General features: G+C 40.5%; 1 protein-coding gene across 2 annotated transcripts; it reads right to left on the reverse strand.

The window, feature by feature from the left end:
- Positions 1 to 118: 118 nt before the first annotated feature.
- smarcc2 (SWI/SNF related, matrix associated, actin dependent regulator of chromatin, subfamily c, member 2) lies at positions 119 to 21,922 on the reverse strand. 2 transcript variants are annotated; one of them, XM_062997938.1, is made up of 26 exons: positions 21,810 to 21,922; positions 18,449 to 18,568; positions 18,215 to 18,300; positions 18,048 to 18,129; positions 17,304 to 17,396; positions 17,128 to 17,197; positions 16,967 to 17,036; positions 16,735 to 16,810; positions 16,368 to 16,612; positions 16,038 to 16,162; positions 13,861 to 13,911; positions 13,721 to 13,758; positions 13,459 to 13,589; positions 13,293 to 13,364; positions 13,054 to 13,167; positions 11,585 to 11,738; positions 11,339 to 11,461; positions 10,145 to 10,207; positions 9,776 to 10,034; positions 8,832 to 8,993; positions 8,666 to 8,733; positions 8,425 to 8,545; positions 7,118 to 7,281; positions 4,342 to 4,476; positions 3,667 to 3,976; positions 119 to 3,468 (listed from the first exon to the last, which is right to left on the reverse strand). In XM_062997938.1, the coding sequence occupies exons 1-26, from the start codon at positions 21,918 to 21,920 to the stop codon at positions 3,404 to 3,406; spliced, it is 3,108 nt and encodes a 1,035-aa protein (XP_062854008.1). In that variant the 5' UTR covers positions 21,921 to 21,922; the 3' UTR covers positions 119 to 3,403. The 2 variants fall into 2 exon arrangements, with proteins under 2 accessions (XP_062854008.1, XP_062854009.1); XM_062997939.1 differs by having other exon boundaries at positions 3,459 to 3,532; positions 3,617 to 3,976.
- Positions 21,923 to 22,747: the final 825 nt, after the last annotated feature.

Below are 22,747 nucleotides of genomic sequence, written 5' to 3' on the forward strand. Positions count from 1 at the left end.
GTAGTCAACTTTGTTATTAATGTTCATGGTTAAATGGGATGTCCAGTATGCTTATGTAACCGAGCGTCTTCACGATGCACTTGATTAATAAAAGAATAAATACACGGCACAGTACAGATCGTCGGGAGCACAGCACTTTATTCACCCTCTCTGTTACGGTATATAACAGACGCCAGGTCGAGTCAGCACGTTAGCCGAGCACGCTATCCCATGCACTATGGGAGCCCCAAAGGATCAAAACACACTCACCCTGTGCAAAAACGTCCATCAAACCACCGTTACAACACAGACACAGAAAGGTCTGTTACACTTATATTCAGGTGTCCACATACTTTTAGCCCTCTAGTGAATATACAATCACTGCTGTAAGTGGTAAAAGCAGTTGCTTAATGTTCCCAAGAACATAATTATTTACACGTCAGTATCTCTGTGAAACTAAAATTGAATACATATGTAAATGCTAATTAGCAGACTTTGAGTTTATAGTCTGTAAATCTGGTAAAGTAGCTTGGCGCTAAGCTAACGGTTTGTTAACTGTAACACCCTCACGAGTAAGCTAGCTGCAAAAAAATTGAGTCTCGCTGTCTTTTAGGGCTGAATATTTAATTTCCCACCCGCCCTACTTCAAAATGAAGGTTTTTGTATTTTTACTGTTTAAAGCATATAAGAACCTCAAAGTTTCTGAACCTCAATTCAAAAATGTCTAAACGTTCAGTTGAGAACCACGACTTGCTCTCTTTATAAACCATATTTATATAGCTTAAAAAAACAGTGCAGATAGAAACAGCAAAGTCCAGACTATTTAATATCACTAGTGTCACACAATGTAAATGACAGAAAAGCCAGCATTCTGAAAGTGTATGTTAGGTTTGTAACACTAGGAATGTGTGTGTTTAACCACTAGATAGATATTGGTAAGTCAGCTTGCATGTACAGCATAAGACTGTAAACCATAATACTGTGAACATTTGTGAATCTAGTATCTGCTGTGGCATTTACAGATTAGTCCAGGATCAAAGTTGTAAAATCAGCATTTGTTTTAAAAGAACACATGGCACATGAACTTAAGGGGGAAAAAATCAGTCAAACACAATTGTCGAGTTTTATGGTACAGGTTAACACTAAGTAAGCAAGCAAGATTCCAGGTGTAATACAACAGCAATACTGCAATCATGGTAACAGTGAAAAGAAACATATAAAAATACAAAAATAGGAAGGATACAATATGAAGATACATAAACACAACTACAAATGTAACATTGCTATCCCTCATTTTACTTTTCATTTAGCCAAAACGAAATCAAAGGGTTTTTCCTTCATTTAGCTATGCTTCATGTAAGTTTGGCCTGGTATTCACAAAATAAAAAAGAAACACTTTTACAATCTGATATGTGTAAATAGCAGAAATTAAAGGTGCGGGACGGAACTTGCTGTTACAAATGAAAGACGTAGTATTATTTAGGTCAGTGCAGATAAAACTATATAAAAACAGAGTGTTTTGCTTCTGCAAGTTGCCTCAAAACCTTAAAACAATAATGCAAAGACGAGATTGGATTCAGGTGGAGTTTTTAGTACTTGTCATTGCGGATTAATGGCATGAACTGGAATGTTTCTGACTTGCCACATTTGTATGCAAAAAAGAGCAGTGAGCTGAAAACCAGTATATTGCTTTCAACAGGACATTTTTGAAGAGGGTATTGACGTTCCTAAAGGTCTTGCATTGCAGGTTTAACATTGAGTTTTTGTATTTTTATTAATACAGTTATTAAACAGTTTTATCCTGGCCAGGGTCCTGTTGGGTCTGGTCTTACCAGGAAGCACTGGGTGCAAGGTAGGAATACCCTGGATAGATCGCCCTTTCCACCCCTTAAAGCCCTGCCACCAGTCAGACATTAACAATCATGTCTGCGTAGATGCCTGGCCAGCCGATAACACCACTAAGATTTAGTGGTGTTGGGATTGCGTAATAGATCGCTGTCACTCTAGCGCTTTGGGTTTGTCAATGAAATCTATTCATAGTAAATATCCACTCTCGAAACATTGATTTTAACAATAATGATAGGTAACGGCAACGTCCACAGAAAGCACCTTTTACACTTTTATTTATTAACTCTGCCAACATTGACTTTTGGTTTAGTTTAGTGTTCTGGCATCCCAAATAGCACAAATCCCCTTTTCTAAATATGGTATGATGACACTTTTAAAAAGACGTAAATACATATGTCAATGTGTACTGATTTTATAGTAGGTAAAAGATGCTGTAATTGGTTTAGACCAGGTCATTACAGTCTAAAAAATACCAATATGATATTATTGGATGCAAATAAAACCAGTATTAAGACTTAGCTTTCCATGTGAAACTAATCACAAACAGCAACAATGTCTGCAGACTGGAGTAATTCAGAAGCTGCTGTCTGTTAATGCAAAAGACTCAATAGTTCATTTAATGAATGACAGTCCAATAATTGCATGATTTATGAGCGATTCATGTCATGTGATCGATGTGTGAACGGGTCACGTGTGTAACGGATCAGGTGTAAGAGGGTATATCTCCTATGCAGCACATACACAAACATACCAATACTCAGAGGGGAACGATCTCAAAGTTTTTAACAGACGCTGCAAGTTTACAGTACATAGTTTGTATCTACAGTTAATGACAGGTTTCATATAAAACCAACACTTAACACTGTCCTCTTTTTCATGCTCAAATTCTTTTAAAAATTGAAAAAACAATTTAATGATGTACAAATAATTAAAGTAAGCAGAGGCCAACCTACTTAAGCTTTCATACTGTCCCAAGATAAAACCGTTACACATACAAAACAACAATTAAAAAGTCTAGCTTCCTCTCAAATTCATTCCAGATTGAGTGCTTCTAACAAATGATTACGAAGATGAAGTGTAAGACAGGAGACTGGTACAGGACTTGTAAGTGCTTTGGATTAAATTTGTTTTAATGCTTATTGTCTCCAGAAGTAAAAACAGGTAAATGTTTTAAAAGTGCAGCTTTTCGTTTCTTGTTTTCTCTTTTTTAAAGAAACTAAAGTACCTACACTGATGTGCTTTCATACAAGTACCTCAGGATTCTGTAGATTCTGAAATACTCGGTTAAAACACAAACCCAATAATACTGGTGTTTAGATGTAAAAGAATACTGTTCATTTCTGTTTTTGAGCCACATCACATGCTTTTCCCCTATAAGTTCAATTCCAGATTCATGGCCTATGTAGTGTTTTTTTTTTTTTTTTTTTTTTGAATGTTTAAGCCGGGTTGCTCGAACCAGATCGCTGAGGCTGTAGTCATTGGGTTAAGATGGCAACTGAGGACTGTCTTCCAAAAACAAAGATAAAACTAGCTCCTTCTCTTTTTCCTTTAACCTTTTAAAATGTACTTGACCCTTTTACTGTGCAGGGGGCACTGGGGCACTGGGATGGAGGGAATCCCCTGCTAGTGGAGTGCTGGAGTCTGAGAAAGACAAATGAGAGCAGGGAACATAAAATCATGTGCTCATTATGTAACGTGTGTAGTCCTACAACAGTAAACAATAACAGTTTGACCATTTGGTGATTCAATAATTTTTTATAATGGATGCATGTACCTACAGTATGATTACCTGTATTATGTGTGTGTAAGTGATGAGTAGGTGTGCTCATATTCTCTCACCGTGCACTGCTCCAGTCTGTGTGTTGCTGGGTGGAGAGGTATGAGAGGTGGACGAGGGTGGAGCTTCATTAGGGGTGTTGGCAGAGGCTGCCTGGGCGACGCTGGGTGTAGAAGTCGGGACGTTAGCATTAGGAGCTGATGGGTGAAGTACAGGAGGAGCGCTGCTTGACTGGTTGCCAGGTTGGTTGCTGTGGTGCTGGTGTTGGATCTGCTGGAAGTGCTGCTGGCGGGCTCTCATCTCAGCGTACTTCAGCTGCTCCATGTGGAAGGACTGACGATCGGCAAGGAGCTGCTGTCTCTGGTACTCCAGCTGCATGTACACAGACACAAAACATGTCATATGTATACATACAATTAGAAGAAAACACTGTAAACCCTTTAGAATTATCAGAAGTTATTTATTAAAATATCCTAAAATGCGGTCTGATCTTTATTATATGCTTAAAACTAGACATAAACATTGTCAGTACACAATCTGCACAACACCTTGTATTTTCTCAAAAAATAAGTGTTCATCCTCCAGGCTTAAACCAGTCTGGCAAAAACCTAGGCAAACAACTTTCTTTGAAAGTCAGGGGTTTAAATAATTGATCATCGGGAAATATCTCCCATCCATGCTCTGTTTTAATACAGCACCTTACTCTTAGAAAGACTACATTTCCCATGATGCCTTACCGCCTCTCTTTCTCGATCCATGATGGTCTCCAGCTCCTCGAAGTGTTTCAATTTGATCTCCAGCTTTTTCATCTGAGTCTCAACCAGCAGGGCCACCAGAGACTTGATCTTTCTCTCCTCCACCGCAGCCAAGTGCTGCCAAGAGAGAATGTGAGTCATGTATATTTATAATCCTAGTAAATCTTTAGATAGATTCAACTTTATTGTCATTGCTCAGTACAGGTACAAGGCAACAAAATGCAGTTAGCATCTACCAGAAGTGCAAATAGTAGCATTGTGCAAGAAACCAGATGGACAAGTACTGGGACACCCCTTCTTTTTTAATTCATGTGCTTCAGCCACAACACTTGCTAACAGGTGTAATCAATTAATTATATAAATTATACAGGTGCTGGTCATAAAATTAGAATATCATGAAAAAGTTGATTTATTTCAGTAATTCCATTCAAAAAGTGAAACTTGTATATTATATTCATTCATTACACACAGACTGATATATTTCAAATGTTTATTTCTTTTAATGTTGATGATTATAACTGACAACTAATGAAAACCCCAAATTCAGTATCTCAGAAAATTAGAATATTACTTAAGACCAATACAAAAAAAGGATTTTTAGAAATGTTGGCCAACTGAAAAGTATGAACATGAAAAGTATGAGCATGTACAGCACTCAATACTTAGTTGGGGCTCCTTTTGCCTGGATTACTGCAGCAATGCGGCGTGGCATGGAGTCCATCAGTCTGTGGCACTGCTCAGGTGTTATGAGAGCCCAGGTTGCTCCGATAGTGGCGTTCAGCTCTTCTGAATTGTTGGGTCTGGCGTATCGCATCTTCCTCTTCACAATACCCCATAGATTTTCTATGGGGTTAAGGTCAGGCGAGTTTGCTGGCCAATTAAGAACAGGGATACCATGGTCCTTAAACCAGGTACTGGTAGCTTTGGCACTGTGTGCAGGTGCCAAGTCCTGTTGGAAAATGAAATCTGCATCTCCATAAAGTTGGTCAGCAGCAGGAAGCATGAAGTGCTCTAAAACTTCCTGGTAGACGGCTGCGTTGACCTTGGACCTCAGAAAACACAGTGGACCAACACCAGCAGTTGACATGGCACTCCAAACCATCACTGACTGTGGAAACTTTACACTGGACCTCAAGCAACGTGGATTCTGTGCCTCTCCTCTCTTCCTCCAGACTGTGGGACCTTGATTTGCAAAGGTAATGCAAAATTTACTTTCATCAGAGAACATAACTTTGGACCACTCAGCAGCAGTCCAGTCCTTTTTGTCTTTAGCCCAGGTGAGACGCTTCTGACGCTGTCTCTTGTTCAAGAGTGGCTTGACACAAGGAATGCGACAGCTGAAACCCATGTCTTGCATACGTCTGTGCGTGGTGGTTCTTGAAGCACTGACTCCAGCTGCAGTCCACTCTTTGTGAATCTCCCCCACATTTTTGAATAGGTTTTGTTTCACAATCCTCTCCAGGGTGCGGTTATCCCTATTGCTTGTAAATTTTTTCCTACCACATCTTTTCCTTCCCTTCACCTCTCTATTAATGTGCTTGGACACAGAGCTCTGTGAACAGCCAGCCTCATTAGCAATGACCTTTTGTGTCTTGCCCTCCTTGTGCAAGGTGTCAATGGTCGTCTTTTGGACAACTGTCAAGTCAGCAGTCTTCCCCATGATTGTGTAGCCTACAGAACTAGACTGAGAAACCATTTAAAGGCCTTTGCAGGTGTTTTGAGTTAATTATCTGATTAGAGTGTGGCACCAGGTGTCTTGAATATTGTACCTTGTCACAATATTCTAATTTTCTGAGATACTGAATTTGGGGTTTTCATTAGTTGTCAGTTATAATCATCAACATTAAAAGAAATAAACATTTGAAATATATCAGTCTGTGTGTAATGAATGAATATAATATACAAGTTTCACTTTCTGAATGGAATTACTGAAATAAATCAACTTTTTCAAGATATTCTAATTTTATGACCAGCACCTGTATATTATACAATTATATGGTTACAACTTTGCAGAAAGATTTAGGGAAGACCTGTTCCAGCATCACTATGCCCCTGTTCACAAAGTTAGGTATATAAAGACAAACTCCAGTGGTCTGCACAGAGCTCTGACCTCATCCCCACTGAACAGTTTTGGAATGAATTAATTGAGTCCATCAGTTTTTGACCGAATGGGCACAGATGATGATGATAGCTGTGATTTATTGCCATGTCAGCACGATTACGGCTATATACGTGGCATGTCAAATTTCAGGTTCATATAATGGTGATGATGTTTTTAGAGGGCGGGGTGCGGCTTGGTACTCCCATCATTTCCTTTATTACATAAGGTGTACTAGTTTGACGTGTGTTAATTAATTATGTATTTTCCCTGGTGAGGTCTTGCAGTTTTGACAGGTAGTGGGTTCGTCTCCTGTAAGTAGGTGTTTGTGCGTCAATTGGGAGTGTCCTATGCGCAACCTTGTGTGGATAACTTGGTGATGTCGGTTCTCCATCTTGTAACCTACTGGTTTTATGTTAGATTTGATTTCTTGGAGCTTGTTGCTTGGTTTGGTTGTCCCATTTCTCTTGCCATTTTGTGTTTATGAAGGCTTTTAATGGGCACAGATTACCACTGACATACTTAAAACGATCACATAGAGGTCACTCTATTTTAATACTATATGATTTTTAAATGGGATGTTCAGCAAGTTCATGATCAGGTGTCCAAATTCTACCTGCAGAATTGACGCATGTGATTCCTTTGCCACTGAGCTCTTACCTTGGCCTTAACGGCAGCAGCAGCAAGAGCAGAGGCGGCTGCAGTGGCTAGATTTCCCTCCCCGACATCCCGTTCCACTTTAGCTTTTCTCTCTCCATCACTTTCTCCTTCCCTCAGACTCTCATCTGATCCCTCCTTTCCGTCTTTCTCCTTCTCACCATCGCCTGAAGAAAGGCAGGAGGACAGGTTAATGCTTGAGCTGGTTATCATACAGCAGTAATATGTCATACAAGCCAACACTCACTAACTCACTCAGTCCTTCGTCTCCATTTACTGCAGTTGAAATGTCGCGGTTTACTGACTCCTTGGCCTCACTTAATTGTAGCGTTGTTAATTTTTTATTTTATTTATTTATTTGTGTTTATATATATTTTATGCATTTTTCTCCCATTTTCTTCCAATTTAATCAATTTAGTCAATTTGTCTTCCACTGTTGGGGATCCCCAATTTTTTGCAGTTGAGGTGTGTATATTGCTGCTCACGCCTCCTCCGAGCCACGCACAACCCTTAACGAAACCCTTTTCCACCTATGCACTCTGCACAAGCGCCTCTATCCGCCAATCAGGGTCCTTACACAGCGTTTGAAGACCCCGCCCACATATTACCGTCATCCCTCCCTGCAGGCACTGCCAATTATGCCCGCTAGATGGCGCCCAGCCGACCGGTGGCAACAGCGAGTTTTGAATGAGTTCAGAATCTCGGTGCTGGTGTGCTAGCGGAATATCCAAAATATATTTTGGTCCATTTTATATAGCGTTTTTCATAGCCAACTCTTTTATTAATTATTAATTAATGATTATTATCCCCCTGCCCCTCCATGGAACAGCCAGCAGAGGTCGTAATTGCAGCAGTTATTAGGAATCCTCTCCGGCATTCCCACCGTCGGACAAGCCAATCATTGTCTGTATTAGCGCCAGACCTGCCGTGAGCGAGGTTTGAGAGGTCAGAACTGGTGTGCTAGCATATGTTACTCCTGCGGCACCCGAGTGATGTGTTTTTAAAAAGAAGCTGGTTAGGTAGTGTTCATAGCAAATTTTAAAAATAAATACATGAATACATTTACATTTTCAGCATTTAGCAGACGCCTTTATCCAAAGCGACTTACATTACAGTATACAGTCTGAGCAATTGAAGGTTAAGGGCCTTGCTCAAGGGCCCAACAGCAGCAACCTAGCAGTGGTGGGGCTTGAACCAGCAACCTTTGGATTACTAGTCCTGTGCCTTAACCACTAGGCTATGGCTTGCCTAGTGGTTGAATAAAGTAACCCTGCCTAAAACTACACACCATGTAAATCCTGGAAACATACCCATCTCTGAATCTGTCTTCTCTGCCTCTCTTTCGGTCTCTCCTTCTCTCGTTCGTTCTTCTTCCTTCTTTCCATTCTCACTTTGCTTCTCCTCCTCCTCACTTGCTACATCTTTACTCTCCTGAGTGGCCAATAAGACAGAAATAACACACAACCATTAAAATGATAGTTTGCTTTAATGCAATTGCTAAATGTAGGTGACTTGAATCAAGTGATGAACTCTTAATGAGCAGCTTTTTACCTTGTTTTCTCTCTTGTCCTCACTGGACTGTCCATCACTGCTCTTGCTTTCTTCATTGTTCTCCTCCGCTACAGTGACATATGTACACATTACCTACATCCACATTTCCAAAATCCAAGAACAGCTCTTGAGGATGGCTTTGTGTGTGAGTGTGTGTGTGTGTTACCAGGCTTGTCAGAGTCCTCCAGACCAGTTCCAGCAATGCCACTACCCTCGAGGCCGTACAGTGGATCCGGTCTTCCGCTCACCCTGGCTGCCTCCTCCACCCTCCGCACATGAGCCTCGACCAAAGCTGCCGGCACCTCTTCCTTCATACGAGAGAACTCCTCTGCCACACACACGAAGAGATTTGGATCAATTTGTGCAAACACTGAATCTGACATATAATTGTATTCACAGGCTGTCTATTTATTATTAGACTTAATTTATGCATTTTCTTGCATTTTTTCCACAATTTTTTTCCCTATATTGACGTATCCAACTACCCGATTGCATATAGCTTTCTCTTTACTTATGTTGACTTTCACTCTGAGGAGAGCCGTGACTAACACACACGTACAGTAGCCTACAGCATCTTTTCACCCATACGAGGCAGGTTCATATGTGGATCAGAAAGCCAAGCACTGATTCCATTATTCCTCGCCTCTATGTAGGCACCATCAATCAGCCAGCAGAGGTCGTAATTGCATCAGTTATGAGGAATCCCCTCCACCACCCTCCCTATGAACGAGCCAATTGTTCATTGTTCATGTAGGGGTCCAGCCTGCTGGTAGCAGAGCTGAGATTCGAATTCACAAGTTCAAGAAGTCAGCTCTGGTGTGCTAAGGTGTTTGCAAATATTTGAATAACTACGTCCTCCTCACAGTTGGTCCAGAGGTTTAAACCATGGTAGTGTGTGGCAATAAGGGAGCAACACTCAGGAAAAAATGGCAAAAAAGCCTGATGTATACCATACCCTGAAAATAATATTGGACTGTATATGATGTTTTTATATGACATATATATGTATACTGCCATACTAAGGTCAAATTTCAAAGTATGCTAATATGCTACCTACAGGCATACAATAACAAGGGTCATTTAAACAATAAAAAACTTTTGACTACTTACCCAGAGCAGACTTGGCAGCAGCAGAGGCGACTCGTGGGTCAACCACTGAGGCCAGAAAAGCCACCGTACTCATGACTGGGTTTCCTGCCTGACTAAATGGCACTGGCTGATAAGCAAATGGACCAAGAGATGAGGAACCATTCTCCAGATACGGGTCTTCGATTGGCAGTCTTAGGAAGTGAAGAATGCACTCGTCCTGTGTGCGACTGCCCACATGCTCAGATACTTTGTTCCAGTCATCTTTGTACATCTCCAAACCCTGTAGGTACAAAGTCAGCCCATCAGCAATCAGCTCAAAGTACATGCACAAAAAAACAGGGCAAGTTGACATGTGGGTGTAGTCTGTCTGTCTGTCTGTCTGTAAAGTACCTCCAGCAGCAGCAGCGTCTCCTGTTCAGTCCATTCCCGTGTAGCACTGGCTGCATTTTTAACCTGTAAAAAGTATTGTAACTGAAAAATAACTGCTATGTAAAAAGCTCTAATCAGAATTAAAAACATTCTCAAGAGGTTTGGTTTAAGGTTCTGGAATAAAAAGCCCACTTCGTTCTCTTCGAAAATCCAGCATGCTGAAGCTCGGGTGGTGCAGCGGTCTAATCTGCTAGCCCGCCACTGCTGAGATCTCCAGCTCTCTAGTTTTGAATCTCAGCTCTGCTACTGGCTATTGGCCTACACAGACATGATTGGCTATGTCTGTCTGTCTGTACGTAAAGTACCTCCAGCAGCAGCGTCTCCTGCGCTACATGCAGGTAAAAAATACCTGGTTGAAAGGACTACTACTTGTGTGGGAGGGGGCGCGTGTTAGGTATGACCCTTTTCGGTTTATGGGTCGGGGTCTGCAGCAGTAGAGGAGATACAACTACACTTGGATAAAAAGGATAAAATGCTGGTAAAGGGCCGCTCAGGTGGCGCAGCGGTAAAACACACGCTGTTCACCAATGCTGAGATCTCGAATACATCGTATCGAACCACGGCTCTGCCTTGCCGGCTGAGGCTGAGTGGCTACATGAACAACGATTGGCCTGTTGTTCAGTTAAGGGGCGTGACTAAAGCCGGATGGGGACTCTAGTGTGATTACGACCTTTGCTGGCTGCTTGGTGGCGCCTGCACGGAGATGGGGAAGGAGTGCGGTAGGGGGTGTGGCCCTCCGTGCACAGCGCTGTACCGTACTGCGCTCGTCAAGTGTAGGTGATAAGATGTTCGATTGCTGTGCACATTTCGGAGGGGGCGTGGAGCAGCCTCGTCCTCCCCAATCGGGAGCAGGGACCAGCATTAGTGAGAGGATGATTGACGGGTAGAAACTGGTTGGCTAAAAAGTGGGTGAAAAGGGGGTAAAAAAATGTTTTTTTAAATGCTGGTAAAGGAAAAGGCCTTCCCTAAATTGATGCTGCACAGTTGGAAACCTATAATTTCCTTTAAATAATTGATTTATTTCCCCAGTTAGCAATTGTTCTGGCTGGAACACATGGATTTAATAATTAGAATGGGTATCTCAGTACTTTTGACCATATAGTGTATTAGCAAAATGACCAGTTAGCTACACGTGCAGACACGCTACCCTCTTACCTTGGCTGTACCTGTACCACTTTTCTTGCTGTACATGTCTGTCCTCAGCCCAAAGTTCTGCAGATCTGTAGGCTTGTCTTTGACTTTGTCGCTAAAAGGCATCATCTGTTGCGAGGATGGGGTCTATAGGGTACACATAGTATGTGTGGGTCATTTTTAACAGCTGTTTATAACTTGAGGACTTCAGGCATGTTTAATTGAGCGTGTGTATGTATGGGACAGGCTTGTACACCTGTGTGTGAGTACCTGAGAAGCTTTAGGCTGCAGTGGCACAAGGCTGGATGGTGTGTCTGCCAAAACGTGAAAGTGAGATGTGGGCGGCGGACCCATGGGAGTCGGTCGGCTCTCTGAATCCACTTGATAATTGATTAAACCCCATTGTTCCAGAAATGCATGGACCCTGCACATAACACACACACACATAATTCTTACTGTTTTTGAAACCAACTGTGATCACACACAGCAATTCACAATCAAATAACTACTAAGGAGTATCATGTGCGCACAACTTAATGTTTATATCCAATGTCGATGTCCAATTTTGGAGTAATTGCTGTGTAGGCTAATGTGTTACTTCCTACATAAGTCAGAAGGGATTTGGGTCAAACAATTACTGAGTGATTCAGCAAGTTGAAATGATTAAAAATTTATGTGAACTGCCAGGCACAGGCCGTTAAAACTTCTGCTGCTAATTAGAGCTCCATTCTCAGAAGACATAAACTGCCTTAAAAATGTAGAGTACTGTTGCTCCTCATGACTGAAATTACGACCTCTGCTGGCTGATCGATGGTGCCTGCACAATCAGACTGGGGTAATGGAGATTGGTGTATTACTCTCCATGAGTATATGATATATGTGATATGAATCTCCATACGAAGCTGCCTCATGCAGGTAAAAAAAAAAGAAGCAGTCGGCTACTGCACACGTGTTAATCACAGCTCTCCTTAATTAGGAGTGGAGGTCAGCAGCAGTAGAAAAAGCGAAATGCGACTCTGTGTGTGTGTGTGTGTGTGTGTGTGTGTGTGTGAGAGAGAGATTTGTTATGCATTATCATCATTCTTTCTGTGTGGAGTTTGCATGTTCTCCCCGTGTCTGCGTGGGTTTACTCTGGGTGCTCCAGTTTCCTCCCACAGTCCAAAGACATGCAAGTGAGGTGAATTGGAGATAGTAAATTGTCCATGACTGTGTTCGATATAACCTTGTGAACTGATGAATCTTGTGTAATGAGTAACTACCGTTTCTGTCATGAATGTCATTGGGCAGTCTGACTTTGTGATAGGGCAGTTGTAGCCTAGCGGTTAGAGTACTGGATTAGTAAGCAGAAGGTTGCTGGTTCAAACCCCACCACAGCCAGGTTGCCATTGTTGGGCCCTTGAGCAAGACCCTTAACCCTTAATTGCTTAGACTGTATAATGTAAGTCACTTTGGATGAAAGCGTCTGCTAAATGCTAAAAAACGTAAATGTAAATGAATGTAACCAAAGTGTAAAAACATGACATTAAAATCCTAATAAACAAACAAACATTATCATCATAATCTTCAACTGGCCTTTTATTCGATTGTTACATGTTATATGTGATAGGCATGACCAGTAAAGACTGTATGAAAAAAAACAACTGTAAATGACACAAAGCTTTGATGTTCCCTATAAAGAAAACCTGGTAATGTCCAGGGTTTTAAATGTGAATGGGGCTGTTGTTGTCACCCCTACTAACCTCATGATTGCACACACATCTCCTGCCAGGTTTCTACGGCAAGCTGTAGACGTCAAATACTCCTGTGGGTTTAGTCGGTATGTGTCAATCATGAAGTTCCGGTATGCCAGATAACTGCAATACAGAAAGACAGCGAGGTTAGTTGACCGGTTATAGATGCAATATTCCAGTCTGCACGTTACAGTAGGTGTATGAGGTATGTTTTTCAACACAATTCTGACAATTCTGTGTACACTTACATCTCAGGGGTCTTCGATTTGTTTTTTCCGTTAAAGAACTCAGGAAGAGCTCTACGCTCTATAGCATGAACACTGCCAGAGAGAAGCACAAAAGAGAAAAATAATTTATAGTTTGAGGGTGGCTATTATACTTTGAAATACAGAGAGTTTGATGTAGTTGAATTACCTGTTGTAGTCAAACCAGGCAGCATAGCTGGGAATAATAATATGGTGAGTCTGCTCCGTCACATTATCCTCATGCAGGTCAGTATTTTTTACCGGCTCACCCTTTACACTAGGGGAACCCTCCTCTTCCTCCTAAAAACACACAAAAAGAAAAATTATAACCCAAACTGAGCAAATATGATTAACCTTCAATAAGAGAAAGTTCTAAATAAGTCATCTTTACATTTCAGGCTCATTTTAACAATAAATACTTTTTGGTATACCTTTCCCACAGTCTCCATAGCCTCATCCTCCTGCTCGTCTATGGGACAGAGTGGTGTAAGATCAGTGCTATATGAACAAACTACTTATCTGACTGATACACAAAGCTGAAAACCGAGTGAAAAGTAAGACAACTACTCACCACCTTCAGTCCCTCCTTTCACTGGGGTTGCTTCTGAGTCTTTCTTGGTCACTATACACACACACACACACACACACACAAAATTCTGCTCTTTAATACATAATCCAAACCAGAAAGTTTAGAGCTTTTTCCAGCTTTATTTACACATTTTGCAAAAGAAAAAGCAACATGTCCAAAGTCCAAAGCCTTGCTCAAGAGCCCAACAGTAGCAACCTGACATATGCCTGAACCAGCAACCTTCCAATTACTAGCCCTATACTTTAACCACTTAGCTACCACTGCTACCACCTTTCTGCCCACAATCAAATATTTGTTTATTGTTTATATATGCAGAACTGTTCGAATGTTAGGTGAATTTAATGCTGAGTGGCATTTGATTGATCTGATTAATGAAGTCCATCCAGGTCAGGGCTCTCAGTAGGGATAACCGACAAGCTAAGAGCACCCAATATAAAATAAAAAAAAAAAAAAATAAAAAAAAAAAATATATATATATATAATATACAGGGGTTGGACAAAATAACTGAAACACCTGGTTTTAGACCACAATAATTTATTAGTATGGTGTAGGGCCTCCTTTTGCGGCCAATACAGCATCAATTCGTCTTGGAAATGACATATACAAGTCCTGCACAGTGGTCAGAGGGATTTTAAGCCATTCTTCTTGCAGGATAGTGGCCAGGTCACTACGTGATGCTGGTGGAGGAAAACGTTTCCTGACTCGCTTCTCCAAAACACCCCAAAGTGGCTCAATAATATTTAGATCTGGTGACTGTGCAGGCCATGGGAGATGTTCAACTTCACTTTCATGTTCATCAAACCAATCTTTCACCAGTCTTGCTGTGTGTATTGGTGCATTGTCATCCTGATACACGGCACCGCCATTGGATGCACATGGTCCTCCAGAATGGTTCGGTAGTCCTTGGCAGTGACGCGCCCATCTAGCACAAGTATTGGGCCAAGGGAATGCCATGATATGGCAGCCCAAACCATCACTGATCCACCCCCATGCTTCACTCTGGGCATGCAACAGTCTGGGTGGTACACTTCTTTGGGGCTTTTCCACACCGTAACTCTCCCGGATGTGGGGAAAACAGTAAAGGTGGACTCATCAGAGAACAATTCATGTTTCACATTGTCCACAGCCCAAGATTTGCGCTCCTTGCACCATTGAAACCGACGTTTGGCATTGGCACGAGTGACCAAAGGTTTGGCTATAGCAGCCCGGCCGTGTATATCGACCCTGTGGAGCTCCCGACGGACAGTTCTGGTGGAAACAGGAGAGTTGAGGTGCACATTTAATTCTGCCGTGATTTGGGCAGCCGTGGTTTTAAGTTTTTTGGATACAATCCGGGTTAGCACCCGAACATCCCTTTCAGACAGCTTCCTCTTGCGTCCACAGTTAATCCTGTTGGATGTGGTTTGTCCTTCTTGGTGGTATGCTGACATTACCCTGGATACCGTGGCTCTTGATACATCACAAAGACTTGCTGTCTTGGTCACAGATGCGCCAGCAAGACGTGCACCAACAATTTGTCCTCTTTTGAACTCTGGTATGTCACCCATAATGTTGTGTGCATTGCAATATTTTGAGCAAAACTGTGCTCTTACCCTGCTAATTGAACCTTCACACTCTGCTCTTACTGGTGCAATGTGCAATTAATGAAGATTGGCCACCAGACTGGTCCAATTTAGCCATGAAACCTCCCACACTAAAATGACAGGTGTTTCAGTTATTTTGTCCAACCCCTGTATATAGAATGCTCTAAGTAGAAAAATCCTTCTCCATCAGTCTCTAAACCTTTGCCTTTTCACAATTTTAAAGCCTTTAAAAAAAAACACCTTTGCAGCTTCAGTGAATTATTCAGTAACATGTACTACTAGTAGTGGAATAGTCAAGGATCTGCTGATTTTATTCTGAAGTAATCAAAACCACTACAGTTGATGTTAAATGGAGGAAAATCAGCCTGGTGTGTAATGCAGATGGTGACTGGTTGCAGCTGAGCATGTTTTTAATGATTACTAAAGTGTCCAATTACCAGGTGTTTTAATATTTAAATTAGATTTTAATATTGTCCTTGTTGCTACCATATTCTAGAAACCTGGGGCAACAAAAAGTTTACTTATTGGACCAGGTCATAACCAGTAAACTCATCAGTGTGTATTTGATGTGCTACCTGTTTTATTTAGTGAAGACTCGTCTGGTGCAGGCACAGGTGATGGCTCGTCCACATCTTTAGTTAGATCCTCTGGTTCCTCCTCTCTCTGTCCCCGCTTAGACTTAGTGTAGGGTGTAGTTGGCCTTTAAACACACACACTCTGTTTCTTAGTGAAAACGGGTGAAGTTAACACGTCTTCTACAAGAAAACAAACCTAAACGTGACATCTTTCTGCAAATTCATTTGCTAAATGTAACATATTAAAACATATTTGAAATACTCTGTAATTATTTTCAAATATATCCAAACTTTTGCAGAAGACATTTTGTGGGTGTTCTCCTCACATACCCTTTCTTGGTGTTTTTCTTCTTGCTCTCCTGTGGAGGAGGAGTAGGGGATGGAGAGGGCGAACGCTTCCTTTTCTTGGTGTTAGCAGGTTTTTTATCTCTCCTTTCATCTGGAGCGGTCACTTCATCTGTCAGAGTCTTGGCTGAAATCTTCTTTCTTCTCGTGCCTTCCTCCACAATCTCATAGTCTTCCTCATTCATCCACTCATTATACTGGTCCAAATCCAGAATCCACTTAGCGTGAACCTACCCACACATTAACAGTCAGAGATAAGAGAGATCGGTGGTCAGCTGATTAAAAGGGCAAATAAAATGAAAATATGAGTTGGACTGAGAAAAATTTAAATGTAGTAAGATAGATTATAGACCTTTCTGGGTTTCTCTGGAGTGGGTGGATCTTCCACTACTGCCTCCACTTCACTGGATGGGATCCACGTGTCATAACTACACAACAAAATAGAGCATCGTCATGCAAAAGACACTGTTCGAGTAGGTTTGCTCGTTTAGCAGTTTTACACCCAATGTCACCTTAATCGGTGAAAATTAAATATTATTTGCAAGCAATTCAAATATTTCATCCTAAATGCAAATTAGGGTTACCTGTCAGGCCAATAACCCCAGTGCAGCAGCATCTGTTTATCCCTTTTCATGACTGGACGGACCCATTCCTCTAAACAACCCAGAAATGCACTTTCTTCATTATTAAATCATCTACTGAAAAATCTAATCACTGTGCAATGTTTCAGATTTAACTGACTCACCCTCCTCCAAACTGGCAGGAATGGGCACCACCACATGAGTACTGGATTGTTTATCATCTGTTACTGATCCCTGAAACACAAGAACACACACAACATTATAACAATGAAAACACAAACAAGCCAAGTTCAACAACATTACACACACACACACACACACACACTGTGTGTAGAGGTACCTGGTGTCGTTTAACAATGTCCTTCAGTTTCCCCAGCAGCTTGGGCTCAATCTCCGAGCTCAGGTAGATTACAGGCCGAGCCAGACAATTATTCTATCACAAAAAAAAAAAATGAGTTACTTTTGTTTTTTGTACAAAGATTACATAATTTTTAAGTGCATTTTCAAATATTTTTCTCTGTGGTACCAAAATTCAATCCAATAATAAAAAAATCCTTTGATATATGAAATGATAATGTAAAAATTATTTTGAGTTTTGCTAGAGTTCACTTTGTATTAAATTACTTTAGTTTAAAGATCTAAAACAGTTAGGTATGAAAGAACACTCACGGTATTGCACATTAGCTAACTAAATATAGAATATTTAATATTTAATCTTGAAATGTGTATTTTTGCATTTGAAATTAATTAACAGGTGATGTTAAATGAGTGAACAGTAAAATTAGTTCTGAAAGCACTTGTAGAAATGAATGTCAGGTGGAGTGGAATACATGTGCGCATTATGGATTGGTTCATGAACCATTCAGATTAGTGTCAGATATAGATTACTTTAAAAAAAGACGCACAATTTCAAAATAAATTTGAATAAAAAGGAAGCACTTATTGTGTCATATAAATGTTTACTACGTGTGGCCGAGCAGTCACAAAAGCATGACTATGTATGTGACAAATAAACCTTGATTTGATTTGGATTTGACATTATTACAGTGTTATTACTAATTGCATGACTGAGCTATAGTCTTACCTGTACCAAAGACTTTTCTATGGTCATAAACATTTCAACGTTACGGTCCATTCTGGATGGGTTTTGAAAATCAAACCTCCTCCTGTAACACAAATGTTCATAAAATAAGTATTTCCTCTTTACTGCAGCTCTGTATTTTACTTTATAAGACCACAAGAGCATCTTACCATCCTTGGTCACTCTTAAACTTATAAGCAGCAGCGAGAATATGACACAAAGCTCCACCAGCCTTAAAATCCAAAAAAGTCTTCATCTGAAAACAAACAGTCATAGCAGTTAGAACATGCTTATCAAGCTATGTTGTCAGACTAGAGCTGTAATGTTGGGGGTGTAGAACTGGTTGTGATATGTGCATTTATTTTGAGTTCTGGAAGCACAAGAGTGTAGTAATGTGTGTGTACCGGCAGCTTGGTGAGAGGAGGGTTGCTGACATGTCGTCCAAAAACTTCCTCCTGAAACTGCAGTAGCTGAACAACCAGACTGGACAAAGACTTATTGGTGGGCGGCTCGGCTTGAATATACTACACAGAGACAGAGAAAATAAATCAGGCATTGGTTATTTTAATAATAACAGAAACTATTGACAATGTTGCATTGATTAATGTAATGCTTCTAAATGAGCAAAGACAAAGGTTTGATTAGACAGAGGATTTAAATAGGGCCAGTGATAGCTCAGTGGTTAAGGTACTGGACTAGTAAACAGAAGGTTGCCGGTTCAAGCCCCGCCACCACCAAGTTGCCACTGTTGGGTCCCTGAGCAAGGCCCTTAACCCTCAATTGCTCTCTTTGGATAAGTCGCTTTGGATAAAAGTGTCTGCTAAATGCTGGAAATTTAAATAGGTCTGAATTTTACTTGATAATTTTTACCATTTGAATTATAAAAAATTTTGTTCCTGGTGAATAATGGGCAGCTATAGGACACAACCACTAATAATGTAAAGTCTTTAATCTTAAAATCTCTAACTGCCTTGTCTCTGTGAAAGCATGAAGGCACATTGTTTAAAAAGGCAACAAAATATATGCACTTCTGTCTTTTTCTGGTGCACGTTTACTACCTAACTCAGTTCATGATGGACAGTTAAGAACCTTTGATCTTCCTGGTAAAGCTGTGAGACTTTTGAAATTCATATTGTGTGGCTTTTCAGAGCATAAACCGGGCTAACACTGCAAAGACTGACAAAAACAATGAATATGTCTGTCTTGTTTTTAATGACTTTGTCAGCTGAGCTTCCTTCTACAATAACTACAAGACTGCTGCTATGAACAGCTGACACAAACAGTTGAGATTAGTGCGACACTCACGTGACGTGACAGTAAGTATATGCAACTAATCTGAACACATTTTATTTAACTTGTTGTAGAAACCAATGTTGTTTAAAAGTATTATCTCTGTCTAGCACATCTTCAACATGTGTGACATAAACATACTAAAATTAAAATGTAGTGGTTAGAAAGAAATGGTAAGCAGCTAGGCAGTATGGGGCTGGGAAACAGACAATTACTATCAGTTATTACTTAATTTATGATAAATATAGTAGTAAAGGAACTGACAGTTGACAGATGTCTTCAGTTTGATTTTACAGATTGACACTGACAGAAGATTGACATGATTTAACTTAAATCAATTTAATTGAACGCAAGATTACAATTATAACAAAAACAGACTTAAAAGTCAATTTCAGTGATATAATAGTGTAAAATATAATAGTGTACAATTAAATAGAGTAATATATGTATGTCTTTTTTAAATGTTCATCAACCGCTTTATCCTGGTCAGAATTGGTGCATGTCCTGGAAACAATGGGCACAAGGCATATATCCTGGACAGGGCGCAAATTCATTGCAAGACTGATGATGAAGAGTGATGATTAAACTAAACAAGCAAACTTAGTTATGCTGTAATAATTAGGGGTGCCGGAGTCTAAAGCTTCTCTCTGTAAAACTGACATTTTACTCTTAACGGTTTCACATTGTAACTACATCTTCTGTTGTTTTACCCCGAAGTGGTTCTTACGGAAACCTGTTCACGCTCTCGAGGTTAAAGACTGCAAGTCGATACTGCTGTGCCAACAATGCTGCTTCTACTAGATGTGACGGAAACCTGACATGTTTGCACCAAAATGTCCAGAACTTACAAAGGACTTTATCACAGACTGGACTGAACAATGAAGAACACTAGTTATTTTTTGCTAGTTATAACTTTCAGTACAATTCAATTGTGTGTTTGTATGATTTGTGTAAATACTATTTATTTAAAATATCCTCTAGGCCACCCAAAGAGGATGTGTCCCTGCTGAGTCTGGTTCCTCTCAAGGTTTCTTTCTGTAATTTTAAGGGAGTTTTTCCTTCCCACTGTCGCCCTCGGATTGCTCAGTAGGGGTTTTTTTGTCTGTTGGTCCTGGATTCTGTAAAGTTGATACAATGTCCATTGTAAAAAGCTCTATATAAATAAATTTGACTTGACATGATCACAAAGCAAAGTCATATAATGATAAAGCCAGATAATAAGGAATACAGTGTACATTATTGTATGCTGTAGGGCTGTGTGGTATGATGGTACATTCGGTATACCGTCTTTAATTCCTCATACCGTATAGATTTTTCAAATACCACCATACCGTAGCATAGGTAATACAACAGCTGTAGGCTTTGCTAGGCAGCTAATCATATAATATTGTTTGCCACTAAAAGTAGCTATGGAGCGCTGTGCAGATTAGATACAGCTCACGAGTTAGCCAGGTAGCGTTCGCATGATAGTGTTAACAGATGAGAGAGGTTTCCTCAATATGGTGAAAAAAAATAAACAAAAACAGATGAAGGATGAAGAGAGGAAGACCAACAGGGTTAAATAACTTGTTGCCAGCTGAAACATTATCACCCATGCAGTAATTATCCAATGGGAGGTTCTTACCTCTTGGCTTAGTTAAATCCAGTTTTTTTTTGGCCAGGCAGTGTTTAAGTATATAAATGTCTACATTTAGACATAAAGTCTAAATACCTACATGAAAAAGTAAACAAACCAAAACCCAACAAAACAAAACTTTGGACAGAAAAAATAGTCATGCAGTAACTGTCCTGAAATCCCATAATAGATGAGTTTTGAGAAGACAGGGATACTTTCCTATTGTTTAAATATCTTGTAATGACTTTTCTTTGTGGTGATCACAGCAGATGATGAATACAGTTCCCATGACAGGGTACAGTTCAGATTTGGAGGTTAAACTGGAGCGGATAATGATGAGGGGAGGGGCGCATACAACAAAAAAATCATCCCGACGTTTGAAACGTGTAGGACTAGGATATTAAATACAGTATAGGGCGCACACCTGGCTGCACATCTGGACTGATTGTGTTTAGGGTAAAAGAAAAACGTGTGTGTGTGTGTGTGTGCAGATGCAGCAGTAACCGCTAGTTCGCTTTAGTTTCTCCTAAGATAAAGAAAAACGCAGCCGGGCTCCATCATTATATCACATTAAACGTGGCCCATACACGTTAGATCCAGGTTTAAAACACAGACAGTGTACTAAACTCTGCTGTTTTGTTTATATATCGGGTAGAACACGTTTGCTCCACACAGTGATCCGGCATCTTCTATTGTTAGACTGGATTGACTGGCTAAACAGCTGGATTTCTCTCCATGTCTCTCTCCTCCCTGATTCTGCCCAGTATACCCGCTTTCTGCCTCCACTCATCCCTCCTCCTTCATCACTCATAAATAACCACCTATCTGTATGCTTTAATTACAGATTTATAAGCGAGTACCTTTTTGTAATTCTTTCCCAGCCAAACTCGTACATTGTCGAACTGCGAGACGGTATCAGACGCTTCAAAATATTTTACATTCGGCCCGCCGTCTTTCTTCCGTACCGCCATCTTTGTCTCCAGTCCGAGTTTGACGCAGAGCACACTCTGCTGGACGAGCGTGTTTCTGCAATTAGAATAGGCAGAAATGCAACAGCGTCCATTTTGGCTCCAGCGTCAAGCTCCAACGTCAAGCTCCAACGTCAAGCTCCAACTGAAACCGGTCGGGTTTCGAGCCAACATGGCGAGCCTTTGACTAACCATTGAGTCCCATCCCCCCCATCTCCCAAAAATGATACAAGGGCAAACAATATGTGCATTCAGTTGCAGTGTTTCGAATTTGCCTAAAACAGGGGTGGGGAACCTTTTACCCACTGAGGGCCCGATTAATAATTACATATCTGGTCATGGGCCACAGACTACAATGATGCAACATACAGCCAAATAATATAAGCTTTATAAATACATGATGCTGATGGTATGTAGTGTTTATATTTGATCTCAGACTTACCTTATCATAATTTCAATGTGATGGTAGAAGGAAGGGAAGGTGACAGTGCTTTGTTTAAATTCACTTAGTTCTGCGGTATGACCCATTCTACTGGTGTTCATCTATAAAGACTTCATGGCTCTATGCATAATTATATACACATTATCAATGTTCATAATTAAATAGCTCAACGCTTATAAAATAAGATTTGTCAACTTACAGTAGTGGTTAAAAGTATATGGGCACCTAACTATGAGCTTGTTGAACATTATATTTTATAGACATTAATAGACATTTATTACCGAAGTGGTTGAACTATTTAAAACCAAACCGTTAAAATCCTAACGGGTTATTACCGATGTTAACGGTTTCTCTCCGCTAGATGGCGCTGTGGGACAGAGAAGAGCAG

This window comes from Trichomycterus rosablanca, chromosome 6 (assembly GCF_030014385.1).
Source record: "Trichomycterus rosablanca isolate fTriRos1 chromosome 6, fTriRos1.hap1, whole genome shotgun sequence".
NCBI lineage: Eukaryota > Metazoa > Chordata > Actinopteri > Siluriformes > Trichomycteridae > Trichomycterus > Trichomycterus rosablanca.